This window comes from Ictidomys tridecemlineatus, chromosome 13, assembly GCF_052094955.1.
Source record: "Ictidomys tridecemlineatus isolate mIctTri1 chromosome 13, mIctTri1.hap1, whole genome shotgun sequence".
Classification (NCBI taxonomy): Eukaryota; Metazoa; Chordata; class Mammalia; order Rodentia; family Sciuridae; genus Ictidomys; species Ictidomys tridecemlineatus.
The window spans coordinates 46,022,676-46,050,541 of NC_135489.1; the positions used below are offsets into that span (position 1 = coordinate 46,022,676).

The 27,866-nt window shown below is 36.6% G+C and overlaps 1 protein-coding gene across 2 annotated transcripts in view; it reads right to left on the minus strand.

Annotated features, from left to right (window-relative positions):
• Positions 1-1,218: 1,218 nt before the first annotated feature.
• Riok3 (RIO kinase 3) overlaps positions 1,219-27,866 on the minus strand; it is a 29,655-nt gene continuing 3,007 nt past the window's right edge. For both annotated transcript variants that reach the window (XM_078030259.1, XM_005329036.5), the window contains exons 2-13: positions 21,625-21,740; positions 20,688-20,833; positions 20,489-20,596; positions 20,194-20,303; positions 18,853-18,996; positions 15,877-16,004; positions 9,239-9,436; positions 7,879-8,038; positions 5,805-5,885; positions 5,625-5,714; positions 4,407-4,514; positions 1,219-2,907 (exon numbers count right to left, since the gene is read on the minus strand). In XM_078030259.1, the coding sequence (XP_077886385.1) occupies positions 2,800-2,907; positions 4,407-4,514; positions 5,625-5,714; positions 5,805-5,885; positions 7,879-8,038; positions 9,239-9,436; positions 15,877-16,004; positions 18,853-18,996; positions 20,194-20,303; positions 20,489-20,596; positions 20,688-20,833; positions 21,625-21,689 (1,446 nt within the window). In that variant the 5' untranslated portion in view covers positions 21,690-21,740 and the 3' untranslated portion in view covers positions 1,219-2,799. The remainder of the gene's footprint in view (positions 2,908-4,406; positions 4,515-5,624; positions 5,715-5,804; positions 5,886-7,878; positions 8,039-9,238; positions 9,437-15,876; positions 16,005-18,852; positions 18,997-20,193; positions 20,304-20,488; positions 20,597-20,687; positions 20,834-21,624; positions 21,741-27,866) is intronic.

Genomic DNA, 27,866 nt, shown 5'->3' on the forward strand with positions numbered 1-27,866 from the left:
TCTTAACTCTCATTTGAGAAAGTTTTAAAGTCTAGTCATGCTCTTCCAAATGTAATCTTTTGCCAGGTGCACACCTATAACCCCAGCAGTTTAAGAGGCTGAAACAGGAGTATCGCAAGTTCAAAGCAACTTAGCAAGATCCTGTCTAAAAATAAAAAATAAAAAGGGCTAGGGATGTGGCTCAGTGGTTAAGCACCCCTGGGCTGAATCCTTGGTATAAAAAAAAAAAAAAATCCTATTATTTTTGAATTGGAAATTGAAAAATAAAAGAAAAAAATTAGAGGCTTTCAATCTAGTAAATGGATATGACCAAGCATAAACTTAGAAAACTTACTCTTTATGAAAAACCTGTAAAGTTTTAAAAGAAAAATATATTTTTTCATAAACTTAAGTATCAAGGTTTGAAAATAAAATCAGATGAGCTTCCCCCCAGCCCCACTTCTAAAGTGCTGAAAAAAGGCTTGGAATTTCAAAAGGTGTAGAAAACAGTCTCTTGTGATGGTCAGAGCCTGAGTGAGCAGTAAGAAATGCATCCCCCTGACCACATCTCAGGACCTCTGGCTCCTCCATCTTCCTAAGGGCATCCACGCTGTTCAACATTTCCCTATCAGCTTCATCCCAATTTTTGTTTGAAGAGTTTTTATAAAGAGAAAATAACATGCTGAGGGTAAAAAATAAATTGGCAGGGATGTATGCCAAACTATTAAAAATAGATTTTGGAAATCAAGGGATTTTTTAAACATTTCTAAATTTCTGTGATATTTAAATTCAAGTCAATTTGCATTATTTTTGGTAAGCAGAAAAAAATCTTTAATTATAAAAGAAACTGTCAATGAATTATTTTATTGAAATAAAAATTCTTTACAGTCATCCTTGTTGATAACTTATTTTATACCTATTTATATCCACTTCCATTAATGGTGAGGTAAAATATCCCTATTTCCATTTTTATATATATTTATGTGTGTTTTTTGTATTGAATTTTATAGTAAAACCAACATTTTCCACTATGTGAAATATTTACTCTCTGATCCATAAGAGGGAGGGGAAATCCTAATTGTAATATAAAGTAGACCAGTTGAGAGTAAAATTAAAATATGAGTTGAAGGGGAAAATTTTTACTTAAAACAGTATTCTTGAATTGTATATAAAAATAGTAATTTGGTGCCAGGATATAAGTTAATAGAAGGAACAGGAAGAAACCACACAAAAAAACAATTCTAAAATGATCTCTGCATTTTTAATTTCTTAAAAGGCATGTTCACAGCACACTCCAAGCAATGGTTTGCTGCTTTTTGTCAAACAGTATGTCAGAAAACAAAGTTTTAAATGATTATTTCAAAAATCAGTTCTCTGAAATTTCTGTAAAGCCAATAATTGCCAGTGATCTAAATCTTTATTTCAGAGTAGTAAACATTTCAGAAATATGAGCCTACCCCAAATCACACTTCTCTGAAATGCAATTAAAAGCTATATAACAGAAACAAAATAAATATTTTTCTAGAAAGAACATATTTGGCATTTTAAAATAATGTTAAAAGAAAAGCTTCTAAATGTAAATAATGTTTAGATTTTTACTTTCTACTACCGGACAGAAAGTTTGGGTCTTTACTGGTTCCAGTATAACTTCAGTACTATTAGAGGAATGATTATGTTGTAGTTAATAAACTTCAGTCCTAACAAAGCCAATGTACTTTTCCAGTACTGAGATTGCTTTTCTCTTTAAAAAAAAAAAAAAAAAAGGCAATGTGTAGCCATCGCTAAAAACTATTAAAAGTGTTTTAATAGGCAGCTCAAATTAGTTGGTTTGTTTGGTATCTGACTTACTTTATACATATTTTTCATCCTTTAATATCTCTAGTTATTTTTCTCAAAATTAATCAATAATCAATAAGTATATGGTTTTAATGAAATGTAATCTGAACTTTCACTGATTTCATTAAAATATAGCAAGTATAGTTAAGTCTTATATTCTGTCCCTCTAAATAATTTACATCTTCATTATAAATGTAGAGCAGCCATGCTGTGAGTTATATCCCAACCTTTTAACCTAAATGTAGAAAAGTTGAAAATTAAATTTAAAATATTGGTTGATGAAGAAGTTCTCATATATTTGTCTCTTTTAGAAACCTATGATGCTTTTCTTGATTATGAGCATGGGAAAAGTAACATTCTGTTCATTTTCAAGATGTACCAATAAAAACTACATTGCTCATGCCTATTCCTACTAGCCATTCTGAAACCAGAATGGCTAGTAGGAATAGGCCATTTGTAATCTCCATTTGTGTTACCCACTAAGAACACACTTTCTTTTAGAATCATGGTCAAAATCCGGAAGAATTATTGAGAAAGGCTAATTTTAGGCTGATAAAATAATTGAGGAGAAATGCAACACAAAACAGGAAGGTGAATATCGCAAAGGTGTGGTCACAAAACCTCCCTTGTAAACACATCTGTCCTTTCCTTCCCATATTTAGAAATGTTACCTAGTTTTAAAATTTCTCATCAAAACATTTCATATCATGAGTCATGTAAAATTCAGTTTCCTTCAACTAGATGATCTACAGCTGTTAAAGAATTATATTATCCTGTTCATAAGATGAGAGGTAGTGACATTTTATTCTCTCAATGCTTAGCTAAAAATTCCACACATCTGGCACATGGGTTACAAGGGGGAAAGCACAGAAGCACCATTGTTCACCCCTCCTTGTTTTGGTACGTCAAGTCACCCACAACTTCATTAGCTATTGCAGCCGACAATCACCATTGTGTTGACAAAGAAAGCAGTGGGCGCAGGTACTATTCATCATATAGCACTGGCGGGTCTCCATCATCTTTCAAAAACGAAGCAGCTTTCCTTCCATTCTTCTGAACATGATCTTCATTCATTTTCTCCAAAGCTTCTATCTACAAAATCAATACAATGAATTCATTTGTCAAATTCCTACTTGGCAGAAATCATACTTTAGATGAAGGCAGTATTTTCACTCTCTTAATACTGAGTCATTCCTATTGATGCTGGCCTTGAATTAGAATTACTGTATGTGTGCACACATGTAGGTACATATACAGATATGTTTTTACTTGACTATACTCCCAGGGTCAATACTGCATATATTTATGAAGCTAGTAACTGGAATATGATAGGTCTTATTGTGCACTCCATAAAGCTTTTCAGGAACAGAAAAAGGAATTTTCAACATTTGTAAACAACACTAACACCTAGTTATTGAGCTATTATCTTGTACTAGCATGCCACAATTTACCATCTTTCTGGCACTCCTCTTGTAGCCATAGGCTCCAGCAGAGAGTAGCCAAATTCAAGTCATACTAGGGAGTTCTGGAGCAGACTGTGTAATCGTTCTCTGCTTTGGTAAAATGTTGAGAATCATTAGCTACTGTTTCACTTTTTAGTTTTGGTTCAATTCTGAGCAATCTTCTAAAAGGAGTTCTGTTTGCTTACCTGCTTCAGTGACTGATTACATATATACACACTATATGTATAGCATATATATTTTACATATAATATTTATATTACAATATATTATATCACATATATTATATTATATACAATATTATATATATACATATAATATATATATTTGTACCAGGGATTGAAGCCAGGGGTACTTAACCACTGAGCCATATCCCCAGCCCCTTTTTCTTTTTTTCTTATTTTTTATTATTTTAAGACAGGGTCTTGATAAGTTGCTTAGGATCTTGCTAAATTGCTAAGGCTGGCTTTGAACTTGCAATCTTCCTGCCTCAGCCTCCTGAGCCACTGGGACTACAGGTGTGCACCACAGCACCTGGCTGGTAACTGATATTTTTTTTTTTTTTTTTTAGAGAGAGTGAGAGAGGGGGACAGAGAGAGAGAGAGAGAGAATTTTAACATTTATTTATTTTTTCTTAGTTCTCGGCGGACACAACATCTTTGTTGGTATGTGGTGCTGCTGAGGATCGAACCCGGGTCGCACGCATGCTAGGCGAGCGCGCTACCGCTTGAGCCACATCCCCAGCCCCAAACTGATATTTTAATAAAAGAATTTTTCCAGAGGTGATGACATCTAACTTCTGATGTTCTATTAAGAGCCGGTACTATGTATTACTGGTACCTGCTCTTAACAGAATGTGCACCAATTTCCTCACTCTCAAAGTAAAGAAAATAGGCCTAAACTAGAAATACTTGTTCATCTTAACCAAAACTGAACTCCTTGAAGAAGTATTTTGCTATATGTTTATGCTAAGTTTTAGGCCTGAAAAAGACTGAGAACAACATCTCAATAGGAAAAGAGTCTCAATTTTGTTTTGAAGGAGGAGAGCATAAAATCAGCTCTGGGTTTCTGGGATCCCCTCTATGCATCTTTTCATCACCAGCAAGGTGAAAAAGAAATGTAATCACTTACCTCTGCTAAGAAATCAGCTTCATTGTCTGCTGAGATATTTAAGCCTGAAACGGCATTGAAGAGTTCCCGTTCATTAAGGGCTTCCTTTACTCCTCCTTTCTGGAAAAACTAGTAACAAAATGTAAGAACATCAGTAAAAGACACGATTCTCTTATAAACGAAAGAGTATACTTGTAAGGCACCACTGAATTCTTAAAAAAAAAAAAAATATATATATATATATATATATATTTATTTTAGGTGTAGATGGACACAACACAATGCCTTTATTTTTATGTGGTACTGAGGATCGAACCCAGGTCCTGCCCACGCTAGGCAAGCGCTCCATCGCTGAGCCACAATACCATATTTCAGACACTGATATTCCCACTTCAAGTTTAACTATACTCAGGTTCTCCTTGATTTCGTCCTCTACATATTCATTTCATCTCTTAGATTTCGTTTGTCATACTGCATCTTCTTCAGCTATAAAAATGGTCTACATAAAATTGTTTGGCACTGCTTTGAATGTGTAGATATAATAACATGCACTAAATCTCCTGAATTAAAAATTTCAAGCAGGTTTAGAGGTCGTTTCCAAAATGAGGTTATTCTGTCCTTTAGAAAGATCATTCCTATCTAAACCTGTTGCTAACAACTCATATCCCTTAGAAATGGCAAACAACTGTGACCCAACTTTGTGCTTCCTTCTAATCTTTTTACTTTGCTTTGCAGTGATAGTGACCTTACACTGTCCTACTAAGGAGACTGTTCTTTTCATGGCAACAGTAATGGCAGTAAGTATGCAGACTCTCACTGTATGTCAGCTTCTTTTTAAGTGTGATGCACACATCAAATGTCTACTCAACTGCTTGAATAGTAAGAGCCAAAACCAAAACTTATCTCTTGGAAATTTTGCTCAAATGTGAGGCACAGAATCAAAATTTGCTGAAAATCAAATCTGATAAAGTGATTTTAAAAATGTTTTTCTTTTAGTTGTCAATGGACTTTTATTTTATTTATATGCAGTGCTGAGACACATGCAGTGACTCACACATTCTAAGCCAAGTGTTCTACCACTGAGCTACCCTAGCCCTGATCTTTATATTCATATTCTAAAGGCAGCCAATATCCCTTCCTTCAATTTCTAAGAATATGGCCATCACTTACTTATCTGATAGTAAAAATATTTAAATCTGTTACAATCTACAAAAAAAGACACACTGGTTACACACCTACCTGTGAAATATTCCTACAGTCACGGAACAAGAACTCCAGGCCATGAGGATGGGTTGGTTCTACAGACTGACTGACATCAATCAACCAGACCTATTTAAATAGAGAGCACACTGATGTATTTACATTCAATAATTTACACCAGGTAATTAAATCTGAACTTTAACACAATGTTCTCCTCACCTTTCCAGCATGCCACAGCATGTTATACTCGCTGAGGTCGGCATGTACAAGTGTACATTTATTATATAACTGCTGCATCAACTGGGGGAAGAAAGGCAAACATTTAGAAAACTAATTCTAATTTATATACGTAGTTAAAATGTGTACAGCAACCAATATCTTCCAGAAAAACAAAACAAGGTTATAAAACTTCTTTTCTTTTTTTTTTTTTAAGAGAGAGAAGAGAGAGGTGAGAGAGAGGTGAGAGAGAGGTGAGAGAGAGGTGAGAGAGAGAGAGAGAGAGAGAGAGAGAGAGAGAGAGAGAGAGAGAGAGAGAGAGAGAGAGAATTTTTAATATTTATTTTTTAGTTTTTGGCGGACACAACATCTTTGTTTGTATGTGGTGCTGAGGATCCAACCAGGGCCACCCGCATGCCAGGTGATCGCGCTTCCTCTTGAGCCACATCCCCAGCCCATAAAACTTAGCTTTTTTTTTTCTTGTGATGCTGGGGATCAAACCCAAGGCTATGCTCATGCCAGGTAAATGATCTACAACTGAGTTACAGTCCTAGTCCAAAAAACTTATTTCCTCTTTACTTTGTATAATCTAGGACTAGTATTTTGCTGTCATTTAGATAGTGAAGAAACAGTGAAACAATGGAGAGTAACTTGTTATTTCCTCGCCCTTGGGATAGCAAGATCAGGAGACCAAAAGTCAGATTTGGATTCTCACGTAGGTAAGATGGCAGTTGTGTCTGCAGTCAGGGGAACAAGGGAAGCTACTTCCCTTTATAAAAGGACAAATATCCCTCTATGAGTACAAACAGGAAAGGTAATTTCCTTCCAAACATGTTAGAAAAGAGATACTCTTTTAAATTAAGTAGCACAGTATATTCATTATTGATAGTGATTCCTAGCATTATAGTAGAACCCAACATTACGTATTTGTTTTCTAGCCTAAATAAAATTAAATAACAAAGGTTTATCATCAATTTAATCACCAACCACTCCATGTCCCAAAGAATCCAGAAAAATGGCTTGATTTTCTTTTCACTCTTCTCTTATTGAAAGGTGGCTCATCTTTCTAGTACACCTTCACAAATTATTTTCAATTAACACTTTCATATTCAGATCAATTGCTGCATGACATGATGTCTCCATACAAAGACTATGCAAAAGGCACATAAGTTTTGCCAGTGTTCAATTAGAAAAACAGGAATCACAACAGTACAGAAGCATTTTCTTAAGGTAAAAGGCCTCAACTATGTCCCAAGTATGACTAACTCCCTTAAGAGTTTTGACATGTGCCTGCATTCCCTACGACCTTCAATTTTCATCATCACTTTCTTATAATTCAACTTCTTATTTCCCAGCCATACCTACAGGTCCCTCCTTCACTGTTAGAGCCAGAACTCTCAAAAAGACATACACACTAAAGAGGCACTTTACCTACTAAGACTAGTAACATGAATATTAAGGTAGTTTTGTGGAAAAAAAAGCTTCATGCTGTATATCACTAATGTCAACAATGAAGCTTTCTCTCGTTCCACGAATCTCTTAAGTTTTCTAGAACTACTCAAGATACCAAATATCAGTGTAAAAATAACTCTTATGATGTTAACATTTCTTTACAAACTGTAGTTTGCCCTTAATATCACCTTTAAATAATACTGTTTGAAGAATTTTTTTTTTTTTTTTAATTCAGAGAACGATTTCTTTTTTCTTTTGCTATGGGGGTTCCTATGTTGCCCAGGTTAGCTTCCAATTCCTGGACTCAAAAGTGTTCCTTCTGCCTCAATTTCCCAACTAGCTGAAACTACAGGGGATTACCAGCACACTCGGCTAGAAAAAAAGTTTTTAAAAGTTGGTGTGTGAAGCTGGGCATGGTGGCACATACCTATAATCCCAGCAACTCGGAAGGTTGAGGCAGGAGGATTCTAAGTTCAAGGCCAGCCGTGGCAAGGCCCTAAGCAATTTAGTGAGAACCTGGGTCAAAAAATAAAAGGAGCTAAGGATACAGCTCAGTGGTAAAGGGGATCCCCGCTCTGAGAGAGAAGGTCAGCAGTATGTGAGTGCTTTTAAAGACACAACTTACATGAAGAGTTTGATAGTAGGCGTCTTTCATTTCTTCACTACTGAGCTTTACTTCTTTTAATTTAGGGGCTGGAACTTGATCATGGCCAATAAAAGACATAACTAAAATGTGTTTCTTGAGCAGTACAACTGTTGGACAAGGAATTCCCGCTTTCTGCATTCTACACAGAAAGAAATAATTAAGAATGCAAAGATCAAAAGGAGAAAGTATGTCATTTAATTAACAAACACCTAACATAGGCCTGCAATGAGGTGGCACTATGTCCCACCCTAGCAACATGGGAACACAAAAACACTAAGATAGAGCCTCTGTCCATAGGAAACCCATGGAGTGGTGGAAGTAACAGCCACATGAGGAGGTTAATAGAGGGAAGTGTGATACATATGTTGGCAAAGATGTGAGCAGGCATTACAGGAGCACACAGGCTTTTTAAAAGAGTAGGGGAGCAAGAAAACCAAATTAAGACACTATGAGAAAATGCACAGAGACATTCAAGAGCACAGTCCATTCGGGGAATGCAGATTAGTCAACATAGCTGGATATGTGAGGACAGGGAAGAGCAATCTGTGAAGTTATAGAGATGGTCAAGTTTCATGTCACAAAAGGTCTTTGAATTCACACTAAAGATTATGATAGCTGCTGACAAAGTGAGAAATGCAGGGATGAGAGCTTAGCTGTATAGAAATGGGATCAGAGAGGCAGCAAAACCACCTAAGATATTTATTCAACTTGAAAACTGTAAGTAGAAAAATTTTGCAACTAGTAAATGTGGATAATTGCTTTTGAAACCAAACATCTTTAGAAAAGAACCAAAATTAAGTTTTCTAATGATTAATAGGAAGATTTAATTAATGGGAAAATATTTAATAGGGAACTTAATTTCTTGGTTGAATGAAACAAATTCCTTGATAGAAAATAAACTGCTTAGAAATTGAGAACTAAGACTAATAAATGAAAGGAAAATCAATTTGATTGGTTAAGATCCTAACCCCAAATTAACAAATTAGAATAATAAACAACATTTTCCCAAACAAAAAGGGAAATCATTAGACGTACTAAGCCTAACAGGAAGCTAGACAGTTTATAATTCTTTAGAAAGATAATTCAAATGTGATAAAATGTCTAGGCAGAATATTTTCCTCAAAAGTCACTGGGGAAAGAAAAGTGACTTTTTTATCCTGAAAGTATGAATTCCGGTTATATACATAGAAATATAACCTCAGAAGCACTAGAATTTCCAGGCTTTTCATTATTTCTATAAATGAATATAAGAGAAAGCATGGACTTTTTGCCTGGCTAGTAGTCCTCACACTAAAAGGCAATTACCCAAGGTTACTTCTAGCACAATGATTTTCTTTACCTTGTGAGATTGTGCATTTCTTTTTCTGCCCACATGCGGATGATCTTACGTGGATTTAGTTTACTGAAGCGATCTTTAAACCTGAAATCATCTTTAATATATTTGTCACGATTCTTAAATTCATTAAGGGTTGTTTTAAATACCTTGATGGCACATTCTGTAGGTATAGCTTTACCATCTTCCTTTTCATCTTCCATGCTAAGTGGAGAAGAAAAGTTAAATCAGTACAAGTTATCAGTTCACAAGTGAAACAATTTCAAAATAAAAATTCTATAACACTAAAAGTAGATCTACCTTCTCTGAGAAGGTCAAATATTTATTTATTTATTTATTAAAGCCTTCAAGTTAGAACTTAAGAAACTTGGGTTTTGGGATTTTTATTTTTGTTTGAGACAACGTCTTGCTATGTTGCCCAGGCTTGCCTCAAGCAATCCTCCTGCCTCAGCCTCTCAAGGGGCCAGGACTACAGAAGCATGCCGCTGTACCTGGCTGGTTTTCTTTCAAATAAATTGTCAGTCAGTTTTGAACAGTCCATTATAAAATATTCTTCATTTAATGTCCCTGATTGACCAAGGAATCAAGCTTGAGAAGCAATGAAAAGATAACGCACTTTAAAATGGGATACAGTCTACCTGAGATGGCTTAGGGACAAAATTCAATAGGAGCAACACCAAGAGTAGTTTTTAAAAAATAACTTTCATTCCTAGCAGATATAAAGGTGTGTGAAGGGGTCCCTGTCCAGTAAGTATGCAAGGAGGGCAGGAGAGAATTAAAGAAGCACGTGAATGACAGGTCTCTTTGGATTGGAAAGGGCAGCAAGGCTTCATGGCACAAATGGCACTGAAACAAACCAGGACAACAGGTAGGACTTGACGATATTAGCAAAAGCAGAGGTAGAACCCTCAGGATATATCTAAGGAATATAAAACATTGTAGTTAAGACTAGGCTGGAGAGGAGTGAAAGAAGCTGAGCTGAAGGGATGCGGGAAAGACAGATCGATGAAGAGCCTACTAATATCCCCAAAGGCAGTGAGGAATCCTGAGGGCTCCTGAGCACAACACTCTCAAAGACGCACAATCGAGCAACCAGAATATCAGGATGGGAGGGAGCGGGGAGAAGCCTGAGGGTGGGGCTGACTTGTGACATACTCCAACTATGAGCTGCTGAAAGGGCCCAAGTCATGGTGGTGGCAGTGGGGATAAGAGGTAGATGAAACGAGAGCAGTTTTTACCTTTAAATATCTGAAGGGATATTAATCTGAAGTGAAAGGAATGTATTTCCAGAGAACAATCTGAATCAAACTACCAACCTTCATCTGCATCTTATTCTCCTAGTTGATTCCTTGTCCTCCTCCACTTAGCCTTAAAAGGTCAGCATCCCCATATGATTCTAAAAAACCCCACTTCTCCTTCTGGGCAATTGTATTTAGCCCATAGCTTTAAATATCATTTCTTTTTTTTTTTTTTAAAGAGAGAGTGAGAGAGGAGAGAGAGAGAGAGAGAGAGAATTTTTAATATTTATTTTTTAGTTCTCGGCGGACACAACATCTTTGTTGGTATGTGGTGCTGAGGATCGAACCCGGGCCACACGCATTCAAGGCGAGCGCGCTACCGCTTGAGCCACATCCCCAGCCCCAAAATATCATTTCTGTATGTATAAAACCCACATTTCCATCCCAGTCCTTAGTTCCTCTAGAACTTCAGGTTCATTTATCCAATGCCAATTTGACAAAATTTGGTTGGATGTCTAGCAAGCATCCTCAACTTTACATGTCCAAAACAAAACTCTTGATGATTGCTACCTTAACTTACACTTCCTTAGGGTCTTGCCTCAGTAAATAGTACACAATTAGATGTTCAAGCCAAAAGACCTTCCTGTGTCCAAAACACACACCAACAGTTGTCTCCTGTATCTTCACTTTCACTATTACCCAGAGTCCAAACCACCACCATTGCTCATTTCAACTGCTACAATTACTTTTTACTATAATGCTCTTTCCTCATAGTAGCCTGAGTCATCTTTCGAAAATAAAATCAGTTTTGGTTCCCACTGCAGTTAGATGAACAGCAGATTATTGCCCTGGTTCACAGTCCTGCCTACACCAAACCCTGCCAAATTCTCCAGCCTCATCTCTCCTCTGCATATACGTGCTCCAGCCATTCTGGCTTTAGGACTTTATCTCAAAAACCCTAAGCTTGTACCTGTCTGAAAGCATTAAGCACTAGCTGTTCTCTAGTCTAGATTGTCCTTCAACCTGACCTTTTTCATTCAAGTGTCACTTCTCAAAGAAGATTTTCTTATTCTACTAATAAAATTCAGTCAATGAATCACTATAACAGTCACTATGACATCGCACATAACTGAAAATTTTTATTTAATATCGTCTTGCAAGAGTGTTGGAGAAGTACACTCTGCAGGGACCCTACTTGTACCATTCATTGCTGTACCCTCAGAACTTAGAAGAGGACCTGGCACACGGTAGCTGCTCAACTATTGGTGAATGGATGGACTTTCAGGGAGAGAGATTAAGGACATACAAAGAATCTAAAGATATCACTGAAAAGGCTAGATTTTGAGGTGATAAACAAACTCTTTGTCATTAGAATAATTTAACCATATAGTACATAAGGCCCTATCAAAAATACCAGAGAAGGGGAAAGGGGATATAACTCAGTTGGTAGAGTGCCTGTCTTGCATGCACAAGGCCCTAGGTTTAATCCCCAGCACCAAAAAACAAACAACCCAGAGATTTCTTTTAGAAGATTTGTAGAAGAGTCTAAATATATGTTTTATCTTATCATTCTCCTAGTTAAAAAATAAAAATAAACCCAACACTTCCTTATTTCTTAGCAAATTATACATTTCCCCCCCCCCCTTTTTTTTTCAATAGACAGGGTCTAGCTATGTTACCCAGACTGGCTCCAAACTTCTGGGCTCAAGTAATCCTGCTGCATAGCATTCCAAGCGGTTGGTATTTTAGGCATGTGCCACAACACCAGGTTCCTCTGCCTAACTTTTTTTTTTTAATTGATTTTTAAAAAAAATAAATGACAGTGGAATGCATTACAATTCTTATTACATGTATACAGCACAATTTTTCATATCTCTGGTTGAAGACACCAATTCGTGTCTTCATACATGTACTTTGGATAATAATGTCCATCACATTCCACCATCCTTGCTAATCCTCTGCCCCCTCCCTTTCCCTCCCACCCCTCTGCCCTATCTAGAATTCATCTATTCCTCCCATGCTCCCCCTCCCTACCCTACTATAAGCCTGGTACCTCCACACATGTACCTTCTAATCTTATTGTCTGAACCACAATCCTTATCTAACTTTAAAAGTATATAAATGTCCACATGAATAAACATCTATAGATGGTATACTATATATATTCTACAAATAGCTTTTTGTACTCAACATTGGTTTTGTTTTGCCTATTTTTAAAATGTAGGTTGAGATCTAACTTTATTGCAATGCCTTTCCTGAATCTACCTGGCAATGATCTTGTTCTGTTGTTATTAGCTGCAGTGAGGTTTCACTTGTATAACTGGGCATTCTGTTATTTAATTACCTTTTATTGACCATAAACATTCCTGCTATAATGTTCTCTCTCCTTGGCATAAATTCTTTGAGAGTGTAGAGAATATGTTTTATACTTTACTCCCTGAAAAGTATAACACAACTTACTATGTGAGCAATTGTTGACTACAGGACTGAAGCTGTAACTCAGGGGTAGAGTATGTGCTTAACATGTGCCAGGCCTTGGGTTAAATCTTTAGCACCAAAACCATAAATAACAACAACAACAACAAAAAACCAAAAACAACAACAACAAAAAAACACTGTCAATGGCTTGGCCATCTGGAAAATGCCAGAAACTAGAAGAGCTTTGTAGAAGGAAGAATTTTAAGCTGATCCCCACGAGTTTTGCACCCCTTATATAATAACTCCCTGTCCTTGAGGGAATTGAACAGCTACTCCCTAGACTAGGTTACATTATATAGCAAAGGTGACATCTAGACAAAATCTTAGCAGAATGAAGTAAGAGATTCTCCTGCTGGTTTTTACATGAACTATGAGGGCCTGAGAGGGGGTCACATGGTGAGGATCTACAAAGCCAAGAGTTAAGAGCAAGCCAGCCCAGTTGATAGCCAACAAGAGTAGGAACTCCTATATCTTCACTTTCACTAAAACCCAAGTCCAAATCACCACCATTGCTCATTTTAACTGCTAGTAAAAGGTGCCAAGGGAAGAGGACTCCAAGTTTCAGAATGCAACATGGCCAGGCCAACACTTAAGACTGCCTTGTGAGACTGTAAGCAGAGAACCCAATTGAGCATAGAACCGAATAAACCAGGCCTGAACTTCCTGTGAGCAGGAACTATGAGAAGATGGGTGTTGTTATTGTTGGGTACCACAAATAGAATCCAGGGAGGGTTTACCACTGAGCCAAATATACAGCCCTTTTTATTTTAATATATGGTCTCACTAAGTTACTCAGAGGTTCATTAAGTTGCCGAAGCTGGCCTTGAACTCAACATCTTCCTGCCTCAGCCTCCTGAACTGCTGGAAGGGTATTGTTTTGAGTTGCAAAATTTATGGCAATTCATTACATATAGCACATTATATATGTTTTTGAAAACATTTTTCAGTTGTACAAAACCGGATGCTTTCTAGCTAACTTAAATGCAGAAACACAGATTATGATACCAATACCACCAGAAGGAAAGTAAATATTCATTATATCAAAGTATCATTAAATATAGTAGAAAATGATCAGAGGATAAAGGAAGCTATTGACAACTCCCCCCCAAAAAACAAACAAATGTCCAATGAGGCACCTTAAGAAAATGTACAATATTAATCACAAATAAATATACAAACTATCAAGATGTTACTTTTCATTGTTCACACTTACAAAAAATATGAATGTTGATAATACTAAACATCAATGAGGACAAGGGAAATAGGCTCATGCTGCCAGGAGCAAAATAGTCAAGCTTCTCACAAGGCAATCTAGCAATATCTCCTGACATTCAGAATGTACACAACCTGCACATCTGGCTAGCTCATGGGGAAAACTGAATTTGCCTTACCATTAAAACACAAATTCAAGATTTTGACCACTGATATGGTACACAAGAAAAAACATTTTGTAATTGTTAACTTTTTAATATAGAAAAGTCAAGAAACACCACTGCTACAATAGCCAACTAGGGGCCAAAACAGTGAACAAATTCATATACTCCTCATTTTGTGAGGCCTTCCACTGCTTAACCAAAAAAGAAAAAGAAAAAGAAAAAATTCATAGTCTTTGCACCAGCAATTTTATTATTAGTAATCTAGTCTAAGGACATATTTGCAAAGATACACTAATGTATAAGGATATTCTTATATGTAATGGAATGCACTCTTAAAAATAGGATGGGTCTGGGGCTGGGGATGTGGCTCAAGCGGTAACGCACTCGCCTGGCATGCGTGCGGCCCGGGTTCGATCCTCAGCACCACATACCAACAAAGATGTTGTGTCCACCAAGAACTAAAAAATAAATATTAAAAATTCTCTCTAAAAAAAAATATATATATAGAAAGGTCCAATATATATTAGCTAAAAAAAGATCATGAATATAGAGTATGATCTTTTTGCATATGCAAAGTAAAGGACAAACGCATACAAATTTCTGTAAAATTATAGACTTAAAACTGTTACTAGTGGTTTCTTTTGGAGAAACAGCTATTGGGCAAGGGTAAGAAAGATAAAGACAGGCTGGGGATGTGGCTCAAGTGGTGGCGCGCTCGCCTGGCATGCGTGCGGCCCGGGTTCGATCCTCAGCACCACATACAGACAAAGATGCTGTGTCCGCCAAATACTGAAAAATATTAAAGTTCTCTCTCCCTCTCCCTCTTTCTCACTCTCTCTCACTCTTTCTTTAAAAAAAAAAAAAGAAAGATAAAGACTACTTTTCATTTTAATCCTTTCTACAAGTTTTAATCCACCATCATAAGTAATCTTTCACTTTTAAATAATCTGTATTATTTATTTATATTGCCTGGACTCAGGAAATCCTCAGTTGAAATTTATAAAGAGGGAAACAAACTTTAAAGGAGGACATATATGCTGACTAAAATTAATATCAATATTATCAAACATGATCTCATTTAGCCTGACAAAAATCCCATGAGGTGAGATATAATTTTTTAATGAGATTTAGGAACTTGTTCCAGATCACATAACTTGAAATTGTAAGCTCCAATGTTAAACTCTTTTCTTTCTTTCTTTCTTTTTTTGGTGCCAGAGATCAAACCCAGGGACTTCATTGAGTTACACTCCCAAGCCTCAACATTCACTTTTATCCTCTTCATTTTTAGAACTTAATAGTATAATTCAATATATTATCATGTATATGTGTTATCTAGAAAGGGAGATCAGTTAATTAAATAGTTAAGAAAACTAAAGACAAGAACTTGACCAAGTCATTTAAAAACTCTTAAATACAAAATGAATACTTTTTATATCATCTAGATTTTCTATAATACTTTTTAAATAATTTTACTTGCCATGCAATGTTAACTCTGACTTTGTATAAATCTGTTAATCCTGGGGAGAAAGGATTTCATATTTTGTTCATTTACCTCCCTCCATATGCATGAAAGACAACAGATTCCTTTCCTGTACTAATACAGCCAGTGATTGTCTCCAACATTCCAGAGTTGACCATTTTATACATAAGTAAACGTGTCTTAGGATCAACTGCTTTTTCCTGCAAAAGATAAAATACTGTAAGTAAAATGACTTATTATAAAATATTTTCTGATGGCAATTATCTAGAATATAAGAAACAATAAATGTTGGTGAGGATTTGGGGAAAAAGGTTCGCTCATACATTGCTGTATGAGTGAATTGGTGCAACCACTCTGAAAAGCAGTATAGATTCCTCAAAAAATTTGGAGTGGAACCACCATTTGACCCAATTATCCCACTCCTTGATTTATACTCAAAGGACTTAAAATTAGTGTACTATAGTGATGCAACCACATCAATGTTTATAGCATCCCAATTCACAATAACCAAGTTATGGAACCAACCTAGTCGCCCTTCAACAAATGAATGGATAAACAAAATGTGGTATGTATACACAATGGAATATTACTCACCCAGAAAGAGTGAAATTATGGTATTTGTGGTAAATGGATGGAACTGGTGTCTATCATGCTAAGTGAAATAAGCCAGTTCCCAAACCCAAAGACTGAATGTTCTCTTTGACACGTGAATGCTAGCACACATGGTGGGGGAGGCATGGAATAGAAGTTCACTGGATCAGACAAAGGGGAATAAAGGGAAGGGAGGGGAATGGGAATAGGAAAGACAGTAGAATGAATAAAACATAACTTTCCCATGTTCATATATGAACACACAACTAGTGAAACTCCACATCATGCACAACCCCAAGAACGGGATCCTAAGTTATACTCCATGAACGTATGTCAAAATACACTCTACTGTCAAGTACATCTGAACAGAACAAATTAAAAAATCATTTTCTGAGCCATTTCTAAGATCTAACATTCAAAATACATATTTACTTCTTAAAACTTTATTATTTAATTTACTTAGATGTATATCTTAAAAGAGTGTCATCAAGATACATTTCATATAACTCTAGTATCTCTGAGAGTGAATAGCTAAAGGAACCATTCCAAGTCAGATGCTAAGGGGAGTCATAGCTAAGATGAGGCATGGGGCCTGGAGATCTCAAGGTCCGAACTCAGATAGGACCATGAGGCTAATATGGGTTTAGTGAAAGTCCCAAGTTTGTGCTGCACAGTCACTGTTTCTGTAAGGGACATCCTCAGGGGCAGGGTTTCTTGAAGGCTGGACTCAAAGGGCTGACAGCAGAGCTGCAATTGCCAATGTCCCAAGGGAAAGAGAGCTTCTGAAAGGAGATTGCCCAACATAGGCAGTTTGGAAGGAGTTTTGAGAGGAGTTTCTAAGCGGAGGACAAAGGGCAGAACTGAGCAAAATCAACTTAGGCCCCATCTCCCCTCCAGCCACACCCACCCACAATCTGCACTAGAACTATCTAAAGATAAGAGTTCCATCTCAGCATCACATAAAAATAAACAAAAGTATTGTGTCCATCTACTTAAAAAGAAAAAATAAAAGTTTTTTCGGCACCTCCACACTCTGGGAAGAAGCTGGTCTCCACTCTCCTCCGGTTTGCTATGGGCCCCAATGTAAAGACTGAGGGAGGTAACTCCCAGGTGCTCAAGCTCAAAAGCATCAGCAGAACCAGCCCCAAGCAGGAACACTTGCCCTGATAGTGGGCATCACCTTCCTCCTTACAGCATCTTAGTTCTTTCTTCCCACTTAGTGGGAAGAGATGGGACAAAGCTGGAAAGGAGCATACTTTTGGCCTCTCTAAGGGAAGCCTAGTCATGGAGTCTACACCATATTTGTGCCTGCCCCTTCTGCTCCCTCCTTCCAGGTAGGACACTGAAATGGACAGATAGAGAGACAATGGCCCTTGCTCTGGTAATGTCTGGTGCCAAACTGATGCTCAGGACTCTCTGTCCACTGGTGCCCTCTTTGTCCCCCAAGAGAGACAAAGATGCTCTTTGAAAGAGCAAATTGAAACATGGGAAGCACCAGCACTATTCTACCACCTGCCACCCCTTCCCCATTACAGCAGTAAGCATGTTTTCCTTCCCCTACTCCCAGGATTATGGTTAGGGTTAGATCCAAATATATAGTAGACAACCCTGGAGTGGGAAGCAATAGACAAGATAGCAAGGGGTACCTAATAGGCATGTAATATACAGACACCATCTCTCTCCATAAGGTAGAGGTAGAGTCCCTCTCCTTCCAAAACCCCTGGCTGTTGACTTCCCCTTCCAGCTTTAGACACACTTTCCACCAAGGATACCCAACCAGGTATCCTTGGCCCCATTTGCTCTTCTGTGTAGAACCTATGCAACACAGAGACACTTTTGGAAACCATGAGACAATGCCTCCTTCCTTCTAGCCCTGAGCCAGGACCAAACTCATAGGACCTTGCCTGGCCCACCCTATGCAGTCCTCCTGCCTCCAGGGTCTTTTTCAAGAGATTTGGCTGTGATTTTCATAATCTGTCCTTAATCTAAAAAAGTGGAGATTAAAAAAAAACTGAGATACTAAATCAAAATCTTATTTTATCACCAGTTTAAAAAGCTCTAACATTCCTACTATTTTTCTAAATATTTAACAAAATTAGTTTATTATCAAGATGGTAGGCATTATCAAGAATTCATTAGAGACTAATAGGTCACAAATATATCAATAGAGAAATAATTTTTTAAAAAATCCTGGAACATTCAGATGCAATGTAAATTATACAGTCCAAATTAATTATGACCATTAAAATGTACGTTTTGAATAAGTAATTAGCAACCATTATGTTAAATCTGCAAAGTCAAATGGCAAAGTCATTTAGACTATATTTACATCTTTGATTCGAAAAACCAATCCTGTGGAAAAATATCAAACATAAAATTTTATTTTGTTTTCCCTCCCACACATCAAGTTTTCTAATATGAATATGTTAAAGGAAAAAAAAAATCTAAGATCCTTACTGCAGTAGAATGTTCCTTCTTCTCATGGAGGCGGGCACTTCGACGTTCTTCTGAGTAGGCATGTTGTTTTAAAGCATTGAAAACATGGTTTGACAGTTTTAAATCCATTCCAATTCCATCTCCTACTTGAAATCCAGGTGCAAACTAACAAAAATAGAAGAATTAGCATCTAAATATTTTTAGATGGGAACAGAAAAACAAAACAAAAACAGTGAGAAGTCTTTACTTGGAACAGAGTTCCTACTCAATAGATAATCATGCTATAAAAACAAAACGCAGGGCTGGGGCTGTAGCTCAGTGGTAGATTCTCAGCCGAAAGAAAGGAAAAAAGGCAGAAAGGATGAAAAGGAGGAAGGAAGAAATTGGGTCCAATTACAACTAAAAAAAAAAAAAAAAAAAACAAACCCATAGGTACTACACTGAAAAATAAGTCACTAATAGAAACAGGAGAAATGCTATTAAAGAAATTATAGTCCAAAGGAAGGTACTTATTCTATACACAGAAAAGTCCAATTATACCTAAAATTAAGGTCTTTCAGTATATGCTTTGAACCTCGTTTTAATATCAGCCAAAGTACACAGTACTGTATTGTGAAGGCTTATCAAAGAAATCAATATCATAATTATTTATGAGAACTGAGTTAGCATAGCAACTTATGCCCATCCCATCTATGACAATTGCATTGTAGAGCTGCATAGCACAATTAGATAGCCACTTGCCACATCTGGATATTTAAATTTGAGCTAATTAAACTGAACTTAAAATTCAGTTCCTTAGTTGCTTCATGGTGGCTAACATACTGGAAAGCACAGATACAGAGCACTGTCATTAACACAGAAAGTGTTAATGGATGGCAGTGTTCTTAAACCAGATATGAATTATTTCTAGAAATTATATACTTAATAAAATATTTACTTAACAAGCATTTGTGTTCTAAGGTCTATTTTCTATTCAATCCCCAGTACTGGAAGGGGAAAAAAAACCCAAAAGTATTTCTCCCTCTCATTCCTAGCTCAGTTATCACTGTTATGTATTTATTGGGTAGGGATGCTATTCATAAAAAAATAATATGAAAAATGAATGTTATATAAGAACAATTTCTTAATTTTAGGATCAATGTTAAGTCATTTTAATTTTTTAAATAATATAGGGTTTTATTCTGAGATACTGTATATACTTAAGTGGTTGAGTTTGCACCATATTGCTACATTGCCATCTAAACAGCTAATGTCTTCACAAAGACGGATTTTTAGAAATTTAAGATATTCTGCATAGAATCCTGTTTTCAAAACATTCAAACAAAACTCTTGATTCAGAGATGGGTATTCTCTGTAACTTACATTTTCCATTCTTGCTGTATTCTTTCTGCCACATACCACTTCATCATGTTTGGTGGTGATATCTTTTCCTTTTCCAATAAAACCCTTTTTGGGAGTAGGAACTGGTTTTGCTAAAGGCAATTAAGATAAGCCAAATATATGAAAATAGAAGAAACTAAATTACTACATTCAACACTGCCTGAAAACATTTGAATCTAATGGAGTAAATTAAATGAGATTATAAAATAATTCATTGGAAAAATTAAGTTTTCTATACTATTCTATTCTATCCCCCCAAAGCTAACAGCTTTGATACCTGGTATGTAGGGATCATCGCGAGTGTCCTGCCAGTCAACCTCATCTTCAGAACTATCACTGTCTTCAAAAGGATGCACTTTTCGATAATTTTCAAAGGAAATGGAAACTTAAAAGGAAAAAATAGTTGAAGATTTATTTAGGAGAACAGTATAAGCATTTTCTATCACTCAATGGAGTTGTCACAATAATAATAATACCTTTGCTATCGCCATTGAATTTTTTTTCTTCACGCCTAAGCTGTGCATCATATTCTCTGTCAAATTCCATCTGTAGCATCTGAGCCAGCATTAGGTCGCTGGAAGTATCAGTGTTTTCTCCAGAAATAAATGGTCCTTCAGCAACACTATTCAAAATAAAGTGATATAAACTAATATAATGTGCTGGTGCAAACAGGGCCTGTTGATTATGACAGTAGGATATGCCTTTTAGGGTTAGAATTGTATTTAACAATGGGCAGAACTCAACCAAACCTTCTCTTCACCTTCTCCTGCTCAGGCAGCCTCAACACCAATGGCCTATACCTATGAGAACACCAGCCAGGATTAAAAGAGCCAGAAGAGAATGCTATTGGGTCTATTAGAAAATTCAAACTGAAACCCAGAATGCATTTTTTCTATGTTCTAGTTAAAGGATAAAAATTTATAAAAAGATAAAACTATAAACACTTCAGAACTACACCTCACCTAGTTCAGCTGTTACATTAATAAGAAATAACAAAACTCAAGAGAAAGAGTGGTTTATCCAAGATCATATAAGCCAAGTATCTTTTATACCAAATGCTTGAGAACAGGTTTTCAGATTTTGGAATTTTTCCTTTTTTGGAATATTTGCATAGGATTTATCAGTTAACATCCCTAATATGAAAATTCATATTTGATATACTCCAAAAACTGAAACTTTCTGAGTGTCTTTTGAGCACCCAAAGCTTTTTGGGTTGTTGAGCCTGAACAGAAAACCAGTCACATAATCAGGACCAAAATTTAAATATCAGTACATTCCCAATATTGTGCTCTTTCTACTGCACTGCTTTTCTAAATGTATTTAATTGCTTGTCATGACAATCATTAATTAAATCTCTAAACTTTGATATAGCAAGCTACCAAATAAAATAGATATTTTGTGAATTTTACTTACGAAACCTCAGGAAAAGCAGCAGCTTCTTCTTCTAATTGTAATTCTTTAGCCAACTGTTCACTCATTACATCAGCCAAAGAACAGGATATTGTGTTTTGGGGGGTAGCCCATGGACACTATTAAAAAAAAAAAAAATCATAATTAACTTAGAAATAAAATAAGGGTCCCTTTTGAAAATTAAACTGGTTAAATGAACACAAAATGCAAGATTAGTTATTGAAGAAATTATATTAGAAGTAAAAATATCACCTAGTTCAATTTAAACAAGGAGATATATATATACTAAAACAGCCTGAAGTACTTTCTGGCCTATTCTCATAGTTGAGGGAGGCACCAGGCCATTATGGTATCATCCCAACAACCAGAATTCAAGTTCCTCCCCTGGTTCCAATTCCTTGCTTACTGAGCAACCTTTGGCTTATGATTTGGTTTTTCAAGTAGATTCTCTCATAGAAATAGACAATACCAACTAGCACAACTTAAAACCCACTTAGAAATTATACTTAATTATAATTTAAGTATTAAATCTTAGCTAAGTATAAAGTGTGTCTGCCCCGTCTCAAGACTTTCTAAAATAAAACCAACAAGAACCACAAAAATTATATTTTTGAACCTCAGAATTTGAGAGACTCTTGAAATAATATAATTACAATCAAAATAATATTCTGAGACTCTTCTTGAGCAACTGGCCAGTTGGCCTTCCTCAGTGACATCTGTGTCTCAACCTTTTTTTTTTTTTGGTCCTGGAGTTTAAAGTCAGGGGCACTTAACCACTGAGCCACATCCCTAGACCTTTCTTGTATTTTATTTAGAGTCAGGGTCTCACTGAGTTGCTTAGCACCTGGCTTTTGCTGAGGCTGGCTTTGAATTTGCGATCTTCCTGTCTCAGCTTCCCAAGCTGCCGGGATTACAGGTGTGTACCACAGGTATGTACCACAGGTATGTACCACAGGTATGTACCACAGGTATGTACCACCGTATCCAGCTGTCTCAGCCTTGTTGAAACACAAATTCTAAATTTCTAAATTCACTATTTTCCTAACTTAACTCCTAACTAATCTTTTTGCTATCTTGCTTGCTTACATTCTTCATACCAACAAAAGTGAAAAATTCAGATTTGACTGATTCCTCATCTAGATCTCGTTTTATTGTTTCCCACTGCCTTTGGGATAAAGTTCAAACTCATTTCTTTACTAAGTGTCTAATATGGTATTTATCATACAAGGATATCTGTATTAGCTCCAAATTTAATTAAACAAGATTAGTCAGCACAGGCTCTCTATCTAGTCTAAGAGCCTTCTGGCATGGCTCTGGAGACAACTGGACAACTGACCCTTGTACAGGCCTCATAGCACTTTGGTTCAGGAACTGACTTAGCTCAGCTGTTTGGGTGGAGTACTTAGGGGTGATAAACAATGATAACTATATTTATGCCTGAGTGAATCAGAATCAAGTTTCATTTAGTCTCACGGAGATTCAGGAGGTACACCTGTTCCCTAGCACATACCTACATTAGCCATCGCAGAAATGATCCAGACTTATAAGGCCAGACCTAGGGAGAACAGGGAGGCTTCCTCAAGTTCTGGTGTGATTCAGGTTTATCTGTCATTGAGTAGACTCCTGATAAGTCTTTTGTGGTCTGGCAACTTGAAGTAATTTACAGAACATAGCTAATCTTTTGGTTACATGATTCTGCTGGTTTCTTTCTGCTCTTTAACCTGGAAATACTTGAACCAAAACCAATTAGTTTTGGTTCAAAGTCCAGGTTCCCAAAGGCAGATAAATTTATTTTCTAACTCAGAATTCTCATTCACATTTGACAATAAATAATAGTAGCATATCGGAGAGCATTTCAATATTCCCTGTATTTAAGCAGCTTAGCTAAATACATATAACATACACAGATTATTTAAATCACGCCATAACCGAGTAGTTGCAATATCATTCCCATTTTAAAGGTTTGGAAACAAAGACAAAGACAGGCTTTCTAACTCAAGATAAGACTGTAGGTGGAAGTGCTGATGAGACCTGAGCCAAGGTTGTAGGACTCAAGAGGCTACATTTCTTTGTGTTTTACTCCTGCTTCCCTAATTGACTTCCCTGGAATGTGAGAAGCAAACTCACTTATTGTCTCTAGTATAAAATCCACATTCCTCAGCAAGGAATGCCCTTCACAACTTGTCCTCACTCACTTTTCCATACCCAACACTCATAGATCCTAACTAATTATATACCTAATATGGCATATTTCACCCCTCCAAGCCTTCACTCATTCTTTTCTCTCAATAGTTTTTCTCCTCTGTTTACATCAATTAAATGTTAACCCTTCTTTTAAGACTATTTCCATCACCAGACAAAGTTGGACTCTTGCTTTTGTGTACCCACACACAATATGCAAACACTTCTATTTCATGACCCACTGCTAATTAGGGTTCATGTATCCGCCATGATGGAGCACAGGCTCCTTGCAGGGTGGAGTCTTCTCATCTCCAGAGCTCAGCATAGAGTTTTATACATAAAGAAGCATTCAAGTACTAACTGAATAATGTGCTGTGAGAAAACAGTACTCAGTTAATGGAACTGCCAAGCTGTTCATAAGCTGCAAAGGTCTGATACCTTTTGACATTCCTACTGTTCTGAAGTCCTTTCCTCCACCCTTGCCCACCCACTTCTAAGGCTTCCAGTCTTTTGTCATATGTGAACTAATTCTGTAAAGATATTAAAACATTAGTTGAGAATTTCTCAGAGAAGGCAAAAATGATGGGCAGCAATTTGGTCACTTTGAGGCAAAGATTCCCTACTCCTAAGAGTCTGGATCAGAAAGAGAAACATGTAGAGATAACATATAGCACCTGGACACCCTAATGGTCCCCCTCCTACTGACTTTGCTCCTCAGAGCCTCATACTCTAGAGTTACATTTCCCGTACCTCTGCTGACCAACTTGGCTGGGCCACCTCACTCTGAAGCAACTTCCTGGGGTGAGGTAAATAAGTAAAGATTTCAGAAAGGCTGCCAACTCCACACTTTGAAATCAAATCAAACTCTTCAACCAGTCATCAAAAGCCCTCCACAAAAATTTTCCACATTCTGTGAGGGACAGCTTTGGAGCAGGGAGTAATTCCTTGGGCCTGTGCTCATCTCATTAAGGGGACTTTGAAAAATTTACTGGAATCTTCTCTTACCAACAGGCACCGGATGATAATATATTGGAGAATTCTCTGCAGGTGTGACTCTTCAGTAAATCACTGTTAAATGTTAAAATTGTAATAGCAATAAACCCAAGGCAATAAGGGAAAACTCACAATCTTGCTCTAACCTTGCTATCTAAAGTCATTTCCTACTATTCTGTTCATCAACAATAGAACCCCATAATACCAAGATTTGACGAAAAATCCCACACAGTTTCTAAGGGCTTTCAAAGCCCATAATCAGCTGCATGAGTTTTTTCCCATTGCTAAAGAACCCTAAGACCAATCCTGTCTTCCTCTCCTCTGGGAAACTGCCACTGACCCCTGTTCCTCAGTGTTCTACTCCACCATCACATTCTCCCACCCCTGGCTGGCTATAGATTAGATAGAAATCATCCCCCTTTCCTTCCAGCTTCTAAGGATGCATCCCCTGCTGCCTGTCCCACTTTCTAAAAAGGTTTTTTACTAAAGACAACTATGGAGAAAGAATCAAGGAAAGTAAAAAATGGCAAACACAAAGGAGGCACAATGCAAAAATTTAGTCCTCTTGAAATAAACAAAAAACATACCACCTGGAAGAAGATCCCTTTTCTAACCAAACAGCCAGAAGATTAAACTCTAGGCAGAATATTAAAGTAATTTTACAACTCAAGACAAAGGTTTTGGGAACAAGAGATCTGATCTACACACCACCACTATCCATTTTTTAAATGAACATTTTATACTAGTTTTCAATTTGTAGAAAACTAGCAAAGATAGTTGAGTACCCAAACACTCCATATCCAGTTTCCCCTACTATCTTATGTTAGTTTCATGCATTTGTCATAATTAATGAACCAATATTTATACATTAACTAAAGTCCAAACTTTACTCAGATTTCCTTGGTCTTTCCCTGTTGACCTTTTTCTACTTCAGAATCCCACCTGGGACAGCAGATTACATTTAGTTGCCATGTCTCCTTAGGCTCCTCTTGGTAGTGAGTGTTAAGACTCTTCTCATTTTCATGACCTGGACAGTTCTGAAAAAATACCACTAACACATTTTTCACAGCTCTCTTTCTAACAGAGCTACATATTTCTTCACTTTCGCCTCTAGTTTACCACTCTTTCCTTCTCGGAATGTCTCCTAAAATTCTTTGTCCATAACAGCAGCTTGGCATTTTATAAGCACCACCATAGGACTCTGGTGAAGGAGCCCCCAGAGCTCATTCAGAGAATCTGCAGAGTCAAAAATTCCAAAATAGTATTAAGACATTCTCTTTGAAGCTTATTCTTTTACCTGTAGAGTTTTCACAAGTCCATATCATATATCATATGTGATGGCATCATCACTGATGGTTAACGGAATGTGTGCTTGTGTATTCTAGCATTTTCTAAAATTTTCTAAGGCAGCAAGTTTAGGACATAAATGTGCATATTTAGAGATTTAACTCAATTTCTATTGTACTCCTATTCTGCAAAGATGGATATTTTTCCTATACTTCAAACATATTACAACAGATTGAAAGGAAAAAAGAAAAAAAAAGAGATGAGAATCCAGCTATCTTCTACTGAGTGAAATGTTAAAGAGAGTTTAAAAAATATAAAACAATAATATTCTCTTCACTAATTTTCTTTTGAAGGCTTTTAAAAAATTTGTTCTAATTACTTATACATGATAGCAGAATGCATTTCAATTCATTGTACACAAATTGTGCACAACTTTTCATTTCTCTAGTTGTACAAGATGTGGAGTCATACCACATGTGCAGTCATACATGTACCTAGAGTAATGATGTTCACCTCATTCCACCATCTTTCCTGCCCCCTATTCTCCCTCCTCTTGAAAGCTTTTAAAATATAAAATTAAATATTTTGGGCTGGGATTGTGACTCAAGTGGTAGTATGCTCGCCTGGCATGCGCGGGACGCTGGGTTCGATACTCAGCACCACATAAAAATAAAGATGTGTGTCCACCGAAAACTAAAAAATAAATATTTTAAAAAATTCTCTCTCTCTCTCCTTTAAGAAAATGTTATTTATGTTAAAGTGACTTTTAAATAACTTAACAGTTTATTTCTCAGTTTTCATTTCAGCCATGATAAATGTCAATAGATATAACTAATATAAACAATAGTTTTTTTTTTGGTCTTCAATTTTTTTTTTTTTTTTTTTAATGGTACTGGGGATGGAATCCAGGGCTTTGAACATGTTAGGTAAGTGCTCTACCACTCCTCTACATCTCTAGCCCTTGTTATTTTGATGCAGCTAGAGCGAGGGCCCAGACTGGTTTTAAATTTGCAATCCTCTCACCTAAGTCTCACCTGGGATTACAGGGGTGTACTACCACACCTGGCTTCAAGAGTATTAAAAGGTCTTAACCAAAAAAGCTTGAGAATTATTAGCCTTAAATCTTCCTTCCATTTTTCAAGGCCTTCCTCAATGTCTACCTGCTTCCTACATTCACTCTAGTTTTCTACAAGTTTAGAGAAGAAAAGGGTTAAGTGATACTTTTAGCCTTTTTAAATAGTTTTGTTTATTAAAGCCCTGTCTTTCCAATAGAACATCAATAAACCCTAGGAGGGTATTTCTTGTTAAATGATGAAAATGGAATTTTGCGGTTTTGATTATGTACATTGAAATGACAATATGACATAAAATATTTTTCTTAATCAGTTCGGTAAAATTGGTTCAGAGGTTAGGATCTATTATGAACAGTTTGTCTCATTTGACATTTTCACCAGGCTTTGTGGATGTTTAACTGCAGGAATTTAACATAGAGTATATATACTTATTAGTCTGTCTATTGATTTTTTTATGTCCACTAATCACATTTACTAATGTAATGTCTTAGATTTCTCCTAAAGTTGTATACGAATTTTTAAAACCAGGCATGGTGGCTTGGCTTGTAACCCCACAACTCAAAAGAAGCATATGCTGGAGGGTGGCAAATTTAAGGTCAGCCTGCCCAGCTTAGCAAGACATCTCAAAATAAATAGGGCTGGGGATGTAGCTCAGTGGTAAAGCACAACCAGGTTCGATTCCCAGTATCACCAAGAAAGAAAAAAAAACTT